The sequence below is a fragment of the Hippopotamus amphibius genome, chromosome 4 (genome assembly GCF_030028045.1).
Source record: "Hippopotamus amphibius kiboko isolate mHipAmp2 chromosome 4, mHipAmp2.hap2, whole genome shotgun sequence".
NCBI classification, from domain to species: domain Eukaryota; kingdom Metazoa; phylum Chordata; class Mammalia; order Artiodactyla; family Hippopotamidae; genus Hippopotamus; species Hippopotamus amphibius.
In genome coordinates, this window is record NC_080189.1 from 50430889 (window position 1) to 50447725 (window position 16837).

The 16837-nt window shown below is 36.6% G+C and overlaps 1 protein-coding gene across 4 annotated transcripts in view; it reads left to right on the forward strand.

Annotated features, from left to right (window-relative positions):
- Positions 1-16837, forward strand: part of SKAP2 (src kinase associated phosphoprotein 2) — a 180892-nt gene that overhangs the window by 141714 nt on the left and 22341 nt on the right. For all 4 annotated transcript variants that reach the window (XR_009053157.1, XR_009053158.1, XR_009053159.1 and 1 more), the window contains exons 10-11: positions 10141-10218; positions 15689-15801. Coding sequence is in view for 1 of the 4 variants with exons in the window: in XM_057731328.1 (XP_057587311.1) it covers positions 10141-10218; positions 15689-15801 (191 nt within the window). In the remaining 3 variants the exon portion in view is untranslated. The remainder of the gene's footprint in view (positions 1-10140; positions 10219-15688; positions 15802-16837) is intronic.

Genomic DNA, 16837 nt, shown 5'->3' on the forward strand with positions numbered 1-16837 from the left:
ATAACAAAGACAATACCTTCAGTGAGGCATTTAGCCAGAATTCTTATGAAATCTTTATAGGTATAAAGACCATAGGATAACTGACTATATAGCAGTGCCCAAAGGGTGTTGACCAGTTTATTTTGTGAAGCCTTAAGGGCTTAGTTCTCAAAATTGTTATACTATCATGTTCATGAATGCCTTGGGTATATATATACAGGCTATGCTCTCAATAGACCAAAATCATGGATCAAATCTAATAAGATGATATATGATAATCCAAAATCTAGTTGCACAAGTATGAGAAAGGAAAGACTTGGCACCGCAGAAAATGGGTAAAACATGTAGGGATTTTGGTCAACAGCTCAATATGAGTGAACAGTAATTTGATTCAATCCTCAGATTATGTGCTTCGGGAGTATAAAATAATTATCAAGCAGTGTTCTGGGTTAGCAAGATATCAATTTTTTCATGTTGTGGATCAGCAATATTTAGATTTTTAACTAAAACTACCCTAGAAAGTACAGGGCAGCGATTCTCACCCTTTTTAATCTCAGGGGGCCTTTTCTGTTTGGGGTTTTTTGTTTGTTTTTGTTTGTTTGTTGTTTTTGTGGGGTTTTTTTTTTTTTTTGGTTGTTTTTTGTTTTTGTTTTTTGGCTGTACCGCGCAGCCTATTGGAATCTTAGTTCCCTGACCAGGGATAGAACCCAGGCCTCTTGCAATCAGGAGTCCTTTTCAATCTTAAAAATTATTGAGAACTCCCAGTTATTGAGGACTCTTTTATTTAGGTGGGTTATACCTCTTAAGATTTAGTGTGTTAGAAATTAAAACTGAGAAATATTAAAAATGTTTATTAATGAATTTAAAAGTCACAATGATAAACCCACTACATGTGACCATAAGTAACATTTTTGTTTTGAAAAATAGGTATATTTTCCCAAAATATTAGTGAGAAGAGTGGCATGGTTTACATTTTTGCAGATGTTTTGAATGTGTATCTTAATAGGAGACATTTAGACTCTCATATCTGCTTCTGCCTTTACTCTGTTATTATATGTTGTGTAGTTTAAGTACAGTCAGCATGTGAAAAAAATCCAGCCTCATACAGATATGTACTAGTAGGAAAAGGAAGTATTTTAATAGTCCTTGCAGGTAATTGTAGATATTCTTCTTTGATACTGTACCCAAACTTGACAACTGGTAGTCAAAGGCTAGTTGCAATGTTGAATCCAAAATCATATCAATGAACTTTTTTTTTTTTTTGGGGGGGGGGTACAATGAACTTTTCATACAGTGTTACAGCAGAATTCAAGGGACTGTCTTGTCCTTTGAATGGATCTTTTACCCACACACACTTTTGTAACATCATGCATTGGTCAGTTGGAAAATATTGGTCCATTACATTATGCAGAATTTCCAAATATTGACACAATTATGGTACAATTAAAACACCACAGGCATTAATATCACCACTGATCTCATTAGAAAAGTCCTTAAATACTGAGGTGCTGTCAAGCTTATATCCCAAGATACGTTTCTAAAATTCTAATTTTTGCTTGAAAGCTCAAATTTGATCATCGACAATAAATGTCAGTTGTTTTCGTTAAAATAACAAACACTCTAATTCATTTTTGAGACGATGTCTGCCAGATTCTTAAGTCTGAGTAACCACAGTTTGTGTGTCAGTCATTCTTTCAAGTAAAAATGGTGTTCCATGAAAAAAGCAGCTTGTTCAGTTTACTACTCAGTCTCTTCCATGTCTGGAGGTGTAGCAGCCATGCTTCATGCATTCTTCTGATTTTGTCTCACAGAATATTAAAGAGACATGTATTCAAGGTTGATTAGATGAAAATAATAATTTGTCATCAAGGACATTCTTCGGTGAAACTAGCTTGCTTTGTTTGTTTTTAATGCTAGTGCAGGGCAGTGACGAATACAGCTTGGTGCCACTGTGTTGATTTGTGCTGAGCTGTCAGCAGTTTACCCATCATTGCTCTGCAGCATCAGTGCAAATGTTAACACAATGAAAAAAGCAAATACCTTAATTTTATTATGAAAATAGTTTTGACCTCATAGACCCTGTATGCCCCGAAAGGGTCTTGGAAACCACTGCTGGTATAACGGATTATAGAACCAATAACTCAAATGGGTGATGGTTCCTCTTATGGGCCTGTGATTTTTCTTTCTTGGACTCTTGAAAATGAGGTTAAGGTGCACTGCACATGAAGAGGATGAGTGTATTTGCATAAGCAGGCAGCGGGAACAGAGCCAAAGCCTGTAACAAATGAGCTCTGCATTCGTAGATCTGCCTTTTTCCTAAGGCTACAGTAGATAGTTCCTTATAAAACAGCCATGTTACAGTTAAAAGATCTTAACACCAACTTATGTATATTGGGTAGTATTTTTTACAGAATAAAATTTAAAACAAACCAAAATCTAAGTTGAGATGAAATATTTTCCTTTCTAAAAATGGGATGGGTTCAAAACAGTTTATAATGAAATACCTATACATTTGGGGTATTCTTATTAAAAATGAGAATAAAGAAAAACCAGAAACTGAGTAAAGGTGTCTAGAAGGAGATATTAATAGTGTTTATGGACAGGTCTTCTGTGACTTAAAATTTTTTTTCTATTTTGCTTATCTCTCTTTTCTGGCTTCCAGCAGTGAACAGATACTGTTTTTGTAACAAGAATAATAAGAAAAAAGTTTTAATTTAAATTTAAAAAAGAACTTACATGTAGCAAACTATAATTGTACCAGAAATCCAAAGCCAGATAGAGGTTACTATAACTGAGAAATAATTTAATTTGGACTTTTTTGGGTTAAAAGAATTTTAATATTACAGAATTAATTACACATTTTAATTAAAAAGCTAAGAATTTGAATTTTGTGAAATAGAAGAATTTCATGTTATAGCATACACTGACTGTAATACACTGGGACAAGACAGAGTTACATTTCAAAATTTCCCCATCTTTAGGAGTGGGATCATTTTCAGACTCACAGTCGCTTCTGACTGATGGAATCTGGGCTAGCAAAACCTTCTTTTTAACCTATGTGCTTTCTTTGCCTGCCATAGTTGCCTGTAGATGATCAAGTCTATGTAAGACTGCTCCTGCTCCTGAATAGAGAAGTACATCTAGAGCAGCAGAAATGTCTGCAGTGCATGTTGCATAGAAGGCAGTGCAAGGGAGAGAAGAGCCAGGTGTAAGTGCTGTGACCTTGGTCCAGTCATTCAATGCTCCAGTTCAGTTCCCCTCTAATGAAAGAAGGAAGTTGGATGGATGATAGCTAAGGTGTCTTTCCCTTCTAAGATTTCCACCAATTCTGTCAAATGAGATCCTTGCTCGAATTTGAGTTTTTTCCCAACATCCCAACCATGATATTAAGAAGTTTAATGTCTGTGAAAAATCATTATTTTTGCATTTTCAGGTTTCTGTATAAATTATGAATTTTAATATTATAGTACAGAAATTCACTATACTCTAATGGCATTTCTTTTTGCTTTTGAAGTGCAGTGAGTGATAGCCTTTTCATATTAAACCCTATAGGAAATAGAATGTCAAGGTTGAAAATTAGATTGTATGATTGAACAACTATTGCTTATTTTATTGCCTTTTATATCATGTTAACCTTCTCGGTTGCTAAATTAATGTTGTTGCAAAACACCTAACTCCTCAGGTGGTGAACTTGATGCTGCATGCTAAAGGTGCATTTATTTTTTCCCTGAGATATCTGATCACTTCACTGTCCTCTCCAAATCCTGTTCAAAGTGCTATGAGATAGACATTATTCTTTCTGATTTACAGAGAAGACACTGAAAATTGGAAACCGTGTCAAGGTTACGAGTAACTAGACCTTTAACAATAGGACTCAGTTTGCCTGATTTCCAGGAGAGTAAACATATGACTCTTTGCCATCAGGCATGTTTCTCTTTCTGCTCATTTTGAAGTTAGTATAATACTAAAAGGCACATGCTTATATTTTTATAAAAATATATCTTTTATTTCTATAAACTATATGTCAGGCTATTAAATAGATAAAAGAATCCTTTAGAAGTGCCATATTTTAAGTTCCCAGTAGTCCAAGACTTACAGGCCCTTAAGGAACTCACTTTTCTTCATTGTCATAATTTTGCATCCCCTCACCCATATCCCTTTAACTTTACTCTTCAGTTCTCTAGCTTCAGAGCTTGCCCCAGGTGTTGAGAGAGAGGAGGGGGTGGGGTGCCATTTGTATAAATCCTTCCTATGTTTCTCCCGCTTTTCATCTTACTGCTAGGACTAGCTGGAGGTGTCTTCAGTTCCCCATCCCATCTGTTCCATCTCTCCTACTCGGGGCATCTTGCTTGCAGCTCCCTGGAGCCTGGACCCTTGATGAAGTGTGCAGGGTAGGCTGTTGCTCTGGAAATGTAGGTGAACCTCTTTCAGATCTTTGTGTGTACAAAGGCTCCGCTTTATCAATTACATTTAGTCATGTTTTCCTTATTGAAATAAAGTGAGAAAGAAAAGCTGACTGGCCTCAGAAATAAATCCATTTTCAATGATGAGTTACATGAGGGACTTTTACAGAGTATCAACTACTGTGTGCTGACTTTAGAGGCAGTTGAGTGTGTAGAACATTAAAGGTGGGGAAGGAGAAGTGGAGGGAGAAAGGATAAGCTGCACGTTTGGGGCATCCCAATGTGAAGTTCTGTTTCTAAATTCTTGCTGAAAGGGTTGCTTAACCTAAGATGTATCTCAGATACAGTGCTGTGGTAGGATAGAACCTACCCACTCATGTGAAAATGTTTTCCAAGCCCACAAACAGCCAATATTCAAATGAAATTTTAGCAAAAAAGGCATATATGAACTGAAAAACCAAGGAAATAGCACCATGGCTTAGAGCTGGGGCGTCAGTGACAGATGTGAATGTTTAAATCCCAGCTCTTGTTCTAACTGTCTGTGTGAACCTGGACAAGTTATTCAAACTCTGTGTCACTTTTGCATCTGAAAAGAGGATAAAAGTTCCTATTATTACCTCATAAAATTGTTATGAGGATTTAGTTACATAATGAATATAAATGCATATAGTATGAACATTGAAGCAATAAATATTAACTTTTCTTGAGAATGAATATATAGTCACATAATCAGATGAAGCCTGAGCAGGTAGAGATCTAAACCCAAGCTTTATTTCAGAGCATAACTTTTGATTCTGTGTTTTATTCTTTTAAAATTACATTGTAGTTCAGGAGAGCTGTTTTCTGAAGGTGTTTAGTGAGAAGGGTAATCATCGTGTGAGTCAAAGGTTTGCTTTGTTTTCATCCTCTTCTCCCTGGAAGACATGGTACTATCACTCCTCAGCCCTGGTGTGAACATCACACACCCTGTTTTGGAGCTAACAAATTGGCTTTAGCCTTTTCCAAGCAAGGTCAGCTACATGTCACTTGCTTATCACTTTTCTTTTTTGGTTATTTATCCTTAAAAAGAAACATTAGTAAGCCAGAAATAGTCATTTTCTGAAAACTGCATAGCTAGACATCTTTGATCCTTATTAGGGTACCAATCCATCTGTTATGAAACTGCATCAATTTGTAAATTAAATTGATTAACCTAACAGAGAAAAAAAGGTCTTGACTTTTCCCACAGTAACGTTTCCTCAAATGTTAGTTATCCTAAAAAGATTTGGGAAGGCTCAGTTTTCTGCTATTCTTTCTCTCTTTGCTTAACTCAGAAAAAAAGCTAAATATCCAAAAAAGAGCGAGAGTAGAGTTCAAGCTTTTAGATTCTCTAGGGTCTGGTTGCTCCTGCAGGTCTCATATTTTTGACAGGGTTTAATAATGTTAAAACCTTTCAATGACTTTCAGAACATTTTTTTTAATTAATTTATTTATTTTATTTATTGGCTGCGTTGGGTCTTTGTTGCTGCACACAGGCTTTCTCTAGTTGCTGCGAGTAGGGGCTACTCTTCATTGTGATGTGCAGGCTCCTCATTGTAGTGGCTTCTCTTGTTGTGGAGCAGGCGTGTGGGCTTCAGTAGTTGTGGCACATGGGCTCAGTAGTTGTAGCTCACGGGCTCTAGAGCACAGGCTCAATAGTTGTGGCACACGGGCTTAGTTGCTCCGTGGCATGTGGAATCTTCCCAGGGCAGGGCTCGAACCCCTGTCCCCTGCATTGGCAGGCAGATTCTTTACCACTGCACCACCTAGGAAGTCCTTTCAGAACATTTTTAACACTCATTGGTTACTTTAGTAAATGCATGCTTGAGTTATCTTCTGCAATTAGTTCACTTTATTGTTATTTCCATCTTGCATGATCAAAAAAAAAATCTGATGATTCTCCTAACAGTGTGTGATTGGAATAATAACTTCACATGTTGAAGAGTTTTGTGCTGCAGCTGAGAGGCATGTAAATACAAGCTGCTTATTTGCAAGAAGCTTCCAGATTTGCAATATGATTGCTATGGAAACCACATAATGAAAACCTTATAACCATCTGTGTGGTTTGATGGATTTTACTGCATAGCTGAGCTGTTTTTGTTTACTGTTATTAAAATGTTGAATGGAATATATTAACCCAAAAACATTGACTGTTTGAGGTATTAATTAGTATTGTATAATGACATCGTGACTCAACCCCCAAATAAAATATGTTTAATAATAAACCTAAGTAAAAAGATGTGTGTGTATATTTCTGTGTTGTGAAGGTGATTATTGCCTAGAATTTTGGTCACTTGTCCTTATTATTTTTTGAATGATGTGGAGAGGTTTGCTCTGTTAGTAAGTCAGTATAATAGTAGGCTTTATTTTTATGATTTTGGAATCCATTTGTTCACTTAGGATTTATTGACGATCTCCCTTGTACCAGAGTCTTTTCAAGATTCAGTCCGAGTTCTTTTTTTCCTAAGATTAAAAAAGAACACACACACAAAATTTGATTTTGTTGTCTTTTATATGGGATCTGCTTGTACTGTTAGCCCAAGATAAAATGAGTTGTTTTACTGTTGTTAAGAAAAATTGATACATGAAACACAGAAAGCTTTGCCATAAAGATAGCAGTTCCAGGTTTGAAAACGAGAAAGGAAGTGTTTTTAATAAGCATCTCATCCTCTAAAATACTTCTTATTAAGCAACTCACATGGATTTCAATTTGGATACTTCACAGTAAATATTGATACTTAAGTAAATATCTTTAACAACATTCTGATAATTTAAGAATCCATTGTGCATATGATAGGTACTTATATTTTAATAAAATAAGAATAAATTCTTAGTAGTAAATTCTTCTAAATGTATTGACAGCTTTGCCAAGAGCAGAGTTTCCTCCCCTTAATTATTGTAATTAGTTTTTACAATATCCTGGCACTGACTTTGAGTGGTGAGGCTAAGACCCATAGTCTCTTCTTAAGAGCCAGGAATAGTGCTTTCTATATTGACGTGGTTATAGCTTTTGACTTCAGGACAAGTACCCTTAACTATTTTTGAATTGACTTCTTACTGTTGAATTTATGACCAGATTGGAAGAGAGAGAGTGCTGGGAAAAGAGAAAGTATGAAAAGTAAAGAAAGCTTTCTCTTTCACCTCAAAAAAAAAATTAATGATTTGTAAAATGAGTAGCTTGGACTAAATGACTGTAAATGTCTGTAATACCTTTAAAATTTGTATGAAAACACCCTATTAACCCATTTATGATAACTAGTCCTTGAGGTTTAGCCTAAGTGAGATAATTGTTGAAGAGAAGAGAGACAGCATTTAGTATTAGACTTTTTATTAGGTTTTCTATGTATTCTTTACTATTTGACTGAACTATATTAAATTGCCAGTATTATGTTTAACAATATGTATAAAGTGCCAGTGATTTCCAGCTGTTCCTTATATTGGAGCTTTCATTCTTTTGTTTGAATTGAGTTACAAAAATTTGAAAGTTATAATTATCTTATAAGTACAGTGACTCTCAAGCTTGATTTAAATCCTGGTTTTTATTAATCACCACTTGAAAATTTGCATGAAACTTCTAAATTTACATCTGCAGTTTTGACCTGTCTACCAAACTTTCCATTTGCTCCTGGACATTTCCTCTGTGTTGCCCTATCAGTATATGAAATCTCTCATGTCAGAAACACAACTCCTTAGCTTAGCTATTCTCTTTTTAGTAATGATGTTCCCATTTCTCAGTTAACTGAGCTCATAACCTGAGTCATCCTTGGTTGCGCGTTCTTTCCCCTTAGCCCTCCGCACCCAGTCAGGCAGAGTTTGTTCTAGTTCCTTGCTCTCTCATAAACATCTCCGTTCCATTTCTTCTGCCCCTTCAGTTCAGGACTAACATTCCCTTTAGCTAGACTGGGAGTAGTCTCTCTCCCCACGTCATTCCTCTAGGCTATCTGGGACAGTGGGATCAGATGGCCATTCCTTAAGCAGTTTCAGTCCTGCCCTTTCTCCCCTCAGAAATTTTGGGGGGCTCTTATTCCTCAACAAACATGTAAGTCTGAAGTCTGTAGCAGGTTGTTCATGGCTCTTCAACAATGTGCCCAAATGACTAGCAATGTCTCCCATCCTGCTCTTCTTCTACGAGAACCACATTTTTTTTTTTGATGTGGACCATTTGTAAGTCTTTATTGAATTTGTTACAATATTACTTCTGGGTTTTTTTATGTTTTGGATTTTTTTGGCTGTGATGTGTAGGATCGCAGCTCCTCAACCAGGGACTGAACCTGCACCCCCTGCATTGGAAGGCAAAGTCTTAACCACTGGACCACCAGGAAAGTCCCAAGAACCACATTCTTTAGCCAAAATGAATATGCTCATACCTTGTTCTTTTGTTCATGCCTCTTCCTGTCTGGAAATTTCCTCCTTCCCATCTCTCCTTGTTCAGATTCTCTCCAGCCCTCAGAGCCTTTATGGATTCCCCAGTTGGGTGGTTTCTCCTCTGCACTCCTTCAGTACCTTGAACCTCACGGGTCAGGTTTTATGCCCCTTGTCCCTTTTTGCTTTAGGTTCTGTCTTCTGTTCCCTCTAGGCTGTAAGCTTCCTGAAGGCAGAAGCTTCCTACTATTCTTGCCTTTCTGGTAGAAGCTCTCTCTCTTACAGGTAGTTAACGTTCAATGAAGATTTATTAGTTGAACTATTAGCAGTCATAATGACTGTATTTGTATTTTTTGCATATTCTTCTTTAAAGTTTTAGATCTTTCTTGGAATTATGATTCTTTTTGAACCCAGTTTTTCCTTGACATACCATTTTGTTCGTATGTCCTGCCTTAAATATTTCTAAATTGTATATAAATCCTTAGGTGGGAGAAGTGGTCATGTAATAAGTATTTCTTTGATGTAAAAGAATTAGTCTATTGACTCTATTTAAAACTTTTCTTATTTAATCTTATGTTCCTTCCTGTAACTCAGGGAAGGAGTATGATGAGAGAGTGTAGAAATAATATAAGCATATATATGAATATATGCAGGATAAAGAACATGGATTTTGTAATCACAAACCTAAGTTTGAATAACAGACATTGGAAGTTTCCTTATCTTTTTGAGTCTCAGTTTATTTCTCTGTAAAATAAGGGTTTAAAATGGTTTACCTGTGAAATGTTAGCATCTGCTGCAGTGTATGACACATAGTAGGTCCTCAGTATAATTTGGGGGGGCATTACCTTAGCAGGTGAGGATCCTTCTAGTATCTTCCTGTAATGATCAATTGTGAAAACATGAAGTATCTGATACTCAGTAAATGACTTATAGGTTAGCTGTATTTTATGTCACAGATTTTCTCTTTGCTCTATTGATGTTTTAGGGACCATGATTTTATCTGTGATACTTGTGCCACAGTATAATGTGGTCAATCTGTATAATGCTGGGTGTCATTTTACTGGATTTCTAGGGCTTTTCTGGATTTAAGATTGTTCCAGATGAGTTTCTGTATTTAAAACAAAATATGTGAAACATTAGTACATACCTTAAGTTTTACCAAGCCAACTGGTCAGGTTGCTATTTGGAAATAGCTAGAGGTTTCTTTGTTCAGCTTTAGATTATTGAAAAGGGGATGTGAATGTTGAGTGGTTTCATTCTTTGACAAGGAATATTTATGTGTTATGCACTTTTAGTTTTGCTCTTAAGATGGGGTGAGTACTGTGTTTTTCTCCCTGAGGAAAGCTTTGAGTGTCCCATTTATGTTGTTTATTTACAGAAGAGGAAGAGGACGGAGCTCCGGTGAAAGTGGAAGCACAAAGGAAGATGAGTCAGGACAGTGCTCACCACACCACAGGTAATGAGTTGCGCAGCTTTCTGGGAAAGCTTATTTTGGTTTTGTTCACTTTCCTTTTCGTCACTTTCTTACTGCTCTGAAGATGTGTCCTCGGCTCCCCGAGGTTGGCTCCTTAGGTCTGGATCTCTTATGGCTGATAAGCTGCTTAGACCCATTTAGGATGCATGAAAACCACTTGAGAAGGATTTATAAAGTAAGCCAATTTATACAAGGTATTCCTTCCTGAATTACTTTGTAATGACTCAATTAGCTTTCATTTCTGCACAAAGGAGATTTCGTTGCATAAATTAGCTTATCATCATTGAGGAAGTGTCACTGCTAAAGGACAGTTTATAGATACAACATGCAGTTGCTGTCAAACCTATAAGAATGTAATATAGACATCTGTGTATACTTTGTGCTTGAGCAGAACAGACTTCTGCCATTCAGAGACTAACAGGGGACAACAAGTTGCCCAGGGGACTGGCAATGTAGACATCTCTGAAAAGGTCAACTTGACACAGGCTCTGACAATCGACCCACAGCTCTGTCTTCTTTGATAAAAATCAGATAAACTTAAGACTGCTAATTGATCTGCAGCCTGTTTAAATGTTGGCCGTGCATATCTTCATTGCATATGATTAACACAGAAAGCAAATGAATTGGGTAAGAAATGCCAGAGTCCAGTGACAGCAGCTTAAAAATGGGAAAAGGACACTGGTGGCCTGGAAGGCTAGGAAGGATATTCCCCTTATCCATTTCCACTTGGCACATGGCCCCAAGTACTAATTATGACTGAGACTGGAAAAATAACTACACATGCTGTGTACGGAATCACATGATACAGGCAACTTTTCTTGCTGGTTGTTATTTCCAAATAGCAGGAGATAAACTGTATCTGTAGTGCAAGCATGAGGTTAGTTTTGATAAACCGGCAATTATTTTACACGGAAAGAAGAGAAGGACTGCTTCCTTATCAGGACTTTACACCTCTTCACAGCCACATGTCAGCGGGGGCAAGGTCTGGCATAGTATCCCATGTCCTGCAAAGAGCTATAGCTGGGGGTCACCTCCCCTCTCTGATATGTCCATACATCACTCTTTCAAGCTGTCAGGGGCAGGGTGGTCAAGCAGTGTGTGTTCAGGAAGTAGCTTTCCCAAGTCCTTCCTACTGTGACATGTGGAAAGGAAACAGAGGCCTGATTTCCGGACCTGGACAGGAAAGCAGGAGCAGGTTGCTGCAAAAGGTTTGGGTTTGCTTTTTTCAGAAAGGAAGTGAGGACGAAGTCATTAGGCGCAGCTATAAACACCAAGGCTGAGCAGAACCTTGAGGGCGATGTTCAGTGGCAGTTTAAGTACATACGTATTGTTATTACCATAAAGCTTCTGCCCAAAGCATGTCATTTTCTTTTTTTAAATTTCAGCGCAGGTGTAGAAAGTGGACACATACAGATCTTCTTTCCACAAATATAAATGTTTTGGCTTAAAACAACTGTGTTTTTCAAAAACCTTTTTAAAGTAACGATCTCCCAAATTTTTGCCTTTTAAGAAAGGAAAAACAAATCAGGTTTTCCTCAAAGGAATGCAATAAGGAGATCTAGCTTTTCATGCAATAGCTGTAAAGCACAGCAATAATTCTTATCTTTAGTGACATGAAATTCTTTTCAAGCAACAGTTTTAATGCTTTTGCATAGCAGTGACCTTTGCTCTCCCCAGGCTGTCAAAGATGTAACACTAGAAGTTTGTTTGCTGTGCAGGGCAGTGAGTTGACAAGGGTATTACTATCTTGCTGAGCATCACATGACGTGAACTTCTAACCTTACTCAAGAATGTTATATATTTTTCACATTGACTGATTTTACTAAAAAAATTTTTTTTCAGACTACTCTAATGTAAAATATGTAAGCAAAACCAAAATTAATCTTGTATTTCTTGCAAGTTATTTCATGTTTAAGCATATACAGCATGCGCATATTTTTTATATATAAAAAATAAAGATTCCATTTGATTGTTTTGAACATTGTACAATATGCTTACCTTTCTAAAATAGTTTTTAAGTCTGTAACACTACTCAAAGAGAGATTCTCCATTATCTTATTATTGTATGTTTCACCCATTGTCATCGTGTTTTAAAAATCTTTTCATTTTTGCAAAAGTAAATATATTCAATGTTTAGCTTATATTTTCTTAACAGCTCTGTTGTTATTGCTCAGTGATCTATTTTTGCATGTTTAATTTACAGAAGCAAGTACATTGTTTAAATCTTTCACAAGCTAGCTAATTTAGAATGTTATTTTCTTTATTTCTTTACCTTCTTTTTTAACCATATATGCCTCTCAGGAAAAGAAACCCTAATGATATTTTTTTTTTCTTTTGTAATTTTGAAAATGTAGATCATGATGTGGATAGAATAGGAAAATTAATTCATGCGGTAAAAACAACTAAACAGATTTAATTTGTATTCAGAATGTAAGCTTATTGGTGGTTTATGACATTATGCTCCATCCCATTTTTGTTATTGTTTTTAAAACACACATCTTACAGGGATTATTTTTTCAGTGTATAAGTGAATAGTGTTAAGTTTTGTGAACCCACAGTGCTTCCAAGGATATCAATGCATAATTTTTTGTGTATGTTTAGCCACACTTAAAATTTAGAAAAGCAAACCAGAGGAGCTCGCTGCTCTCTAAGGAACAAGATAATTCTTAATTTTTACGTCTGGAATTCATATTAAGAATTTTGACATTACTTTCCTAAGGAGACTAAGGCTAATAAACATATACTTGCCAGGTTTTCTCCTCAGTTGTGATTCCTCTACATCATAACTAATGTCGCATGCTGAAATAGATAGAATAGTCAATTGTGTGTACATGTAGCCATGTGACATAAACAACTTACTGTTCTTTAACAGGGCTCACATATGGGACACAGAAATGAGGTTGGTCTTTGGGTAACATCATCATCAAGATTGCAGAAAGCAAGTAGAAAATGCATCTTGTTCCCAGGACTGCCAGATCGCTAGCTCTGTTGCCTCTTTACAGCAGTGAGATTTAATGAAATGCCCATGATGCACATCTAGGGAGAGATACATCATGCACTCGGTGGGGGTCTCTCTTTCCCTCCTGTGCTCCTGTAACTCCCATTAGTGTTAATGGGAGTTTCACCAAGCGCATCGAGGAGAAGAGAGACCCCAAAGTGATAAGGATTATGTGTTAGAAATCACCATATACTTTTCTTTTCCTCCTGCCCCTCCCCCCCCCACCTCTTGAAAATCTACTGAATGAAAAACTATTATGAGAGAATCTGAAAAAGGAAAGAGCAGGCAGCAGGCTGAACAGCTGAAGAACCCACTGGGATGCTCCAGCTAAGCCAAAACTTCTCTAGTTTTTAGCCCAAGTTTTCTTTCTTCAACCTTTTGGGATCCAGCCTAAGGCTGAGCAGCGTGGGCAACACACAGGAGCCTCGACTGGGGAAACCAGCTATTTAGATCCTTTTACCTCCTGGCCAGTGACTGTGGGGGAGGGTCTCACATGTACAATGATGTCATCCTCTCTTTGCTCTAATTCCTTGACTTTTAAACTGACACTGACGGACTGCATGGGGCGCAACATTTGACCCAGTTAGCAGTTGATTTAATCTGACTAGAATGTTTCAACTTCTAAATCCCTATTTGTCTAAATAAGTGGTTTTTAAAGGAAATCAGTCACTTTATTATTAAGTAATTTTTTCTAAAAAAAAAATTGACAATGTTTGGAGTGATCTGTCCAGCCAGTGTGCCCTCTAGTGTCCATTGAAATATATGCTTCGACGGGAAAAATGTAATGAAGGGTGGCCGCGAGCATTGTTAGTTCTTGGTTGGATTCCCAGGCTTGTGTACATCCCTCCTGGCTTCCGTGATGCTAGAGCGGAGAAGTCAGTAAGGTGTCTGTCTCTCTGTCTCCCTCCCTCCTTCTCTCCCTCCTTCTCTCTTTCCTTTCCTCCCCCGCCCCCCCCCCCCCTTTTTTTTTAATTCTTAGAAAACAAGGGGAAAAATTTAATAGGGAGATTTTGCCTGGTTGTATATTCCGGTCCTTGTTTATTTTCTTCAAAGTATAATGGAAAAGTCGCATCTTACTTCCTAAATAGTCAGACTCCGTATTACTCAGACTTTCTTTTTGGCTTTAAAAAAATGTTTCAGATACTAAAGAGAATTTTAAAAATTTCTAATAAACCTAACACTTTGTATAAATCACAAACTGTGTGTAGTAAGATGAACGCCCTCATGACACGCTAATGTGACCGGTTGTGGTGGACTTGACAAGGAGCCTGCTGTTTGAGAGCCATATAACAAAACTAAGATGACAACCCTGATCCAGCATGTGCCTCCACAGTTATCCCCTCAGAATTCAAAGATGACATTCCAGTGATGGAAGTTGTCAGCACGTGTATGTTCTGCCTGCTTAGTGAATACATGGACATCTTATTGATATTACTTGCATTCTTTTTGCGTTAACTCATCAAAACTCAATTATCATGAAATTAAAAACAGGAAACAGTTCTCAGTGTAACAAAAGCAGCCAGTGTATTTAACTCTGTGCTGTGTTTCAGGCGACCCACATTGTACAAGTGACAAAGCATTTATTACCCGGTTTATTGTGGTATTACAGAGCGGAGAGCGCTAAATAATCAATCAGTTAATGGTCTGTATGGCAGTTTGAGCACATCACATCCATTGTGCTTATGCTGTTAGAAGGATGAGCTGATAACTCCAGTGTATGTTGCATGTTTATTCAGAGCCTAATGTCCTAAACTAGGGCTGACAGAAATCTTGAAAAATGCAGCTTCAGCACTGGCAATTTCAAAGTTGCTAAAATATTTTGGAAATAACTTTGAGAGGCTTTGGGTACAAAAGTCCCTAAAGATAAGAGCTGGAACCATCCTTTAGATTATTTTGACTTTATTCTCTTCTTTTAACTAGCTTTATGTTTTTAAAAAGTTAAAATTTAAGAAAGTTTTTTTTGTACCTCGTTTGGTTATATATGTACCTTAGCTCCTTTATTATTATTTTTGTGACGTGTCCCAAATTCTGTACAGTGCTTATTTTACCACGTGTTTATCACGTCTCATGGATTTTGCTCATTGTACAGGGAAGCTGACTCATCTTCAAAACATGTTGCAAGTGGACTTAGGTTTCCTATAGAAAATAAGTGGGAAGTAACTTAGGGGCTGGTTTGAAGAAACGTTGCAATTACAAGTTTTAGGTAAAAACAAGAAAGAGAGAGAAGAAATAAGATCTTTCAAAATCAGATCTTTTTGAAAATGGCCCTTAATTAGATGAGAGCAAGAAGTAGGATTCTTCTGTGGCTGTAATAAACTGTTCTTTGAATGAGGACAGAATTTTTTACACTATTTTGGTGGTTTGGAGTAGCCCTTTGATTGCTATTGGTTCATTTTTAAATGAGGGCCCATTACATGAAAGCTTTAAGTCTTGTTTTCTCTTTCTTCTTCCTAGGAGATAAAAGCACCGATTACGCTAATTTTTACCAGGGTTTGTGGGACTGCACAGGAGCTCTCTCTGATGAATTGTCCTTTAAACGTGGTGATGTGATTTACATTCTTAGTAAGGTAAGCAGATATCCCCAAATGACAACTGTAAAGGGTGAATACAAAGCTGCATTTTTTATGCATTTGAATCTACAACACTGGGGAAAAACGCCAATTGGAATTCTTCTAGGTCCTTGTTAACAATTGGGAGTTCACAATAATTAATTATTTTGTCAAGTGAAATATAATCAAATTTTAAACACAATCAGATAACAGGATTCAGCTTAACAGTGTGTTTACCTATCACTTCAGCCTTTGGCTCACATCCACACACTGCCTTCTCCAGAAACAATATACTTATGTGAAAGTTAACATTGTAAGGTATTAGGTTATTTATTATGTTTTTCTTTCCTCTTCCTTTTTATTCTTCTGTGTGCTTACTCTGATTTTGTCTGCCATTCACTACTGGAAACACTGTGTTTATAGAACAAGTTTTTCATCTTTATGTAAATACATCGGGTGTTCCGACAATTTAAAAGCAATACATTTCCATTCAGACAGGTTTAAGTAAGTTTTTTTTTTGTTTAACATAATTGTATTTGTAAACATAATAGCAAAGTATATTGCTATGAACTCATCCTTATATATACAAAATCATTGTTTCTGCCTCTTAAGATACTGGATTATTCAAAATCTTTCTGCCCTTAGATCTAAAAGTCAAGTTTCTTAATTGATTATACTTCCAATGACATGCATGGTCTCCTTTAATTTTCATATTTTAACTTTGCCTACTGTAATATGTGGATTAAAAAATAGCTACCTCAGCCTACTTCATGAGGCCACTTCAGAAACAAATGATGTATGGAAACTATTTAAATATAAATAGAGAAATGTTACATAAATCATAAATCTAAGAGTTTAATGTGCTTTGTTGATTAGAGAAATATTTTGGACTTTTCAGAAAGATACTATGACTTACGAGATACAGAATAGAATTTGGAAATAAAGGACCCATTGAATTTAAACACATAGTGGACTGAGGCATAAAATCATACACAGAGAATCATAGAACATTTGCGTGAGAGATCTCACGGCTCGTCCAGCTATCCTTGGTTTT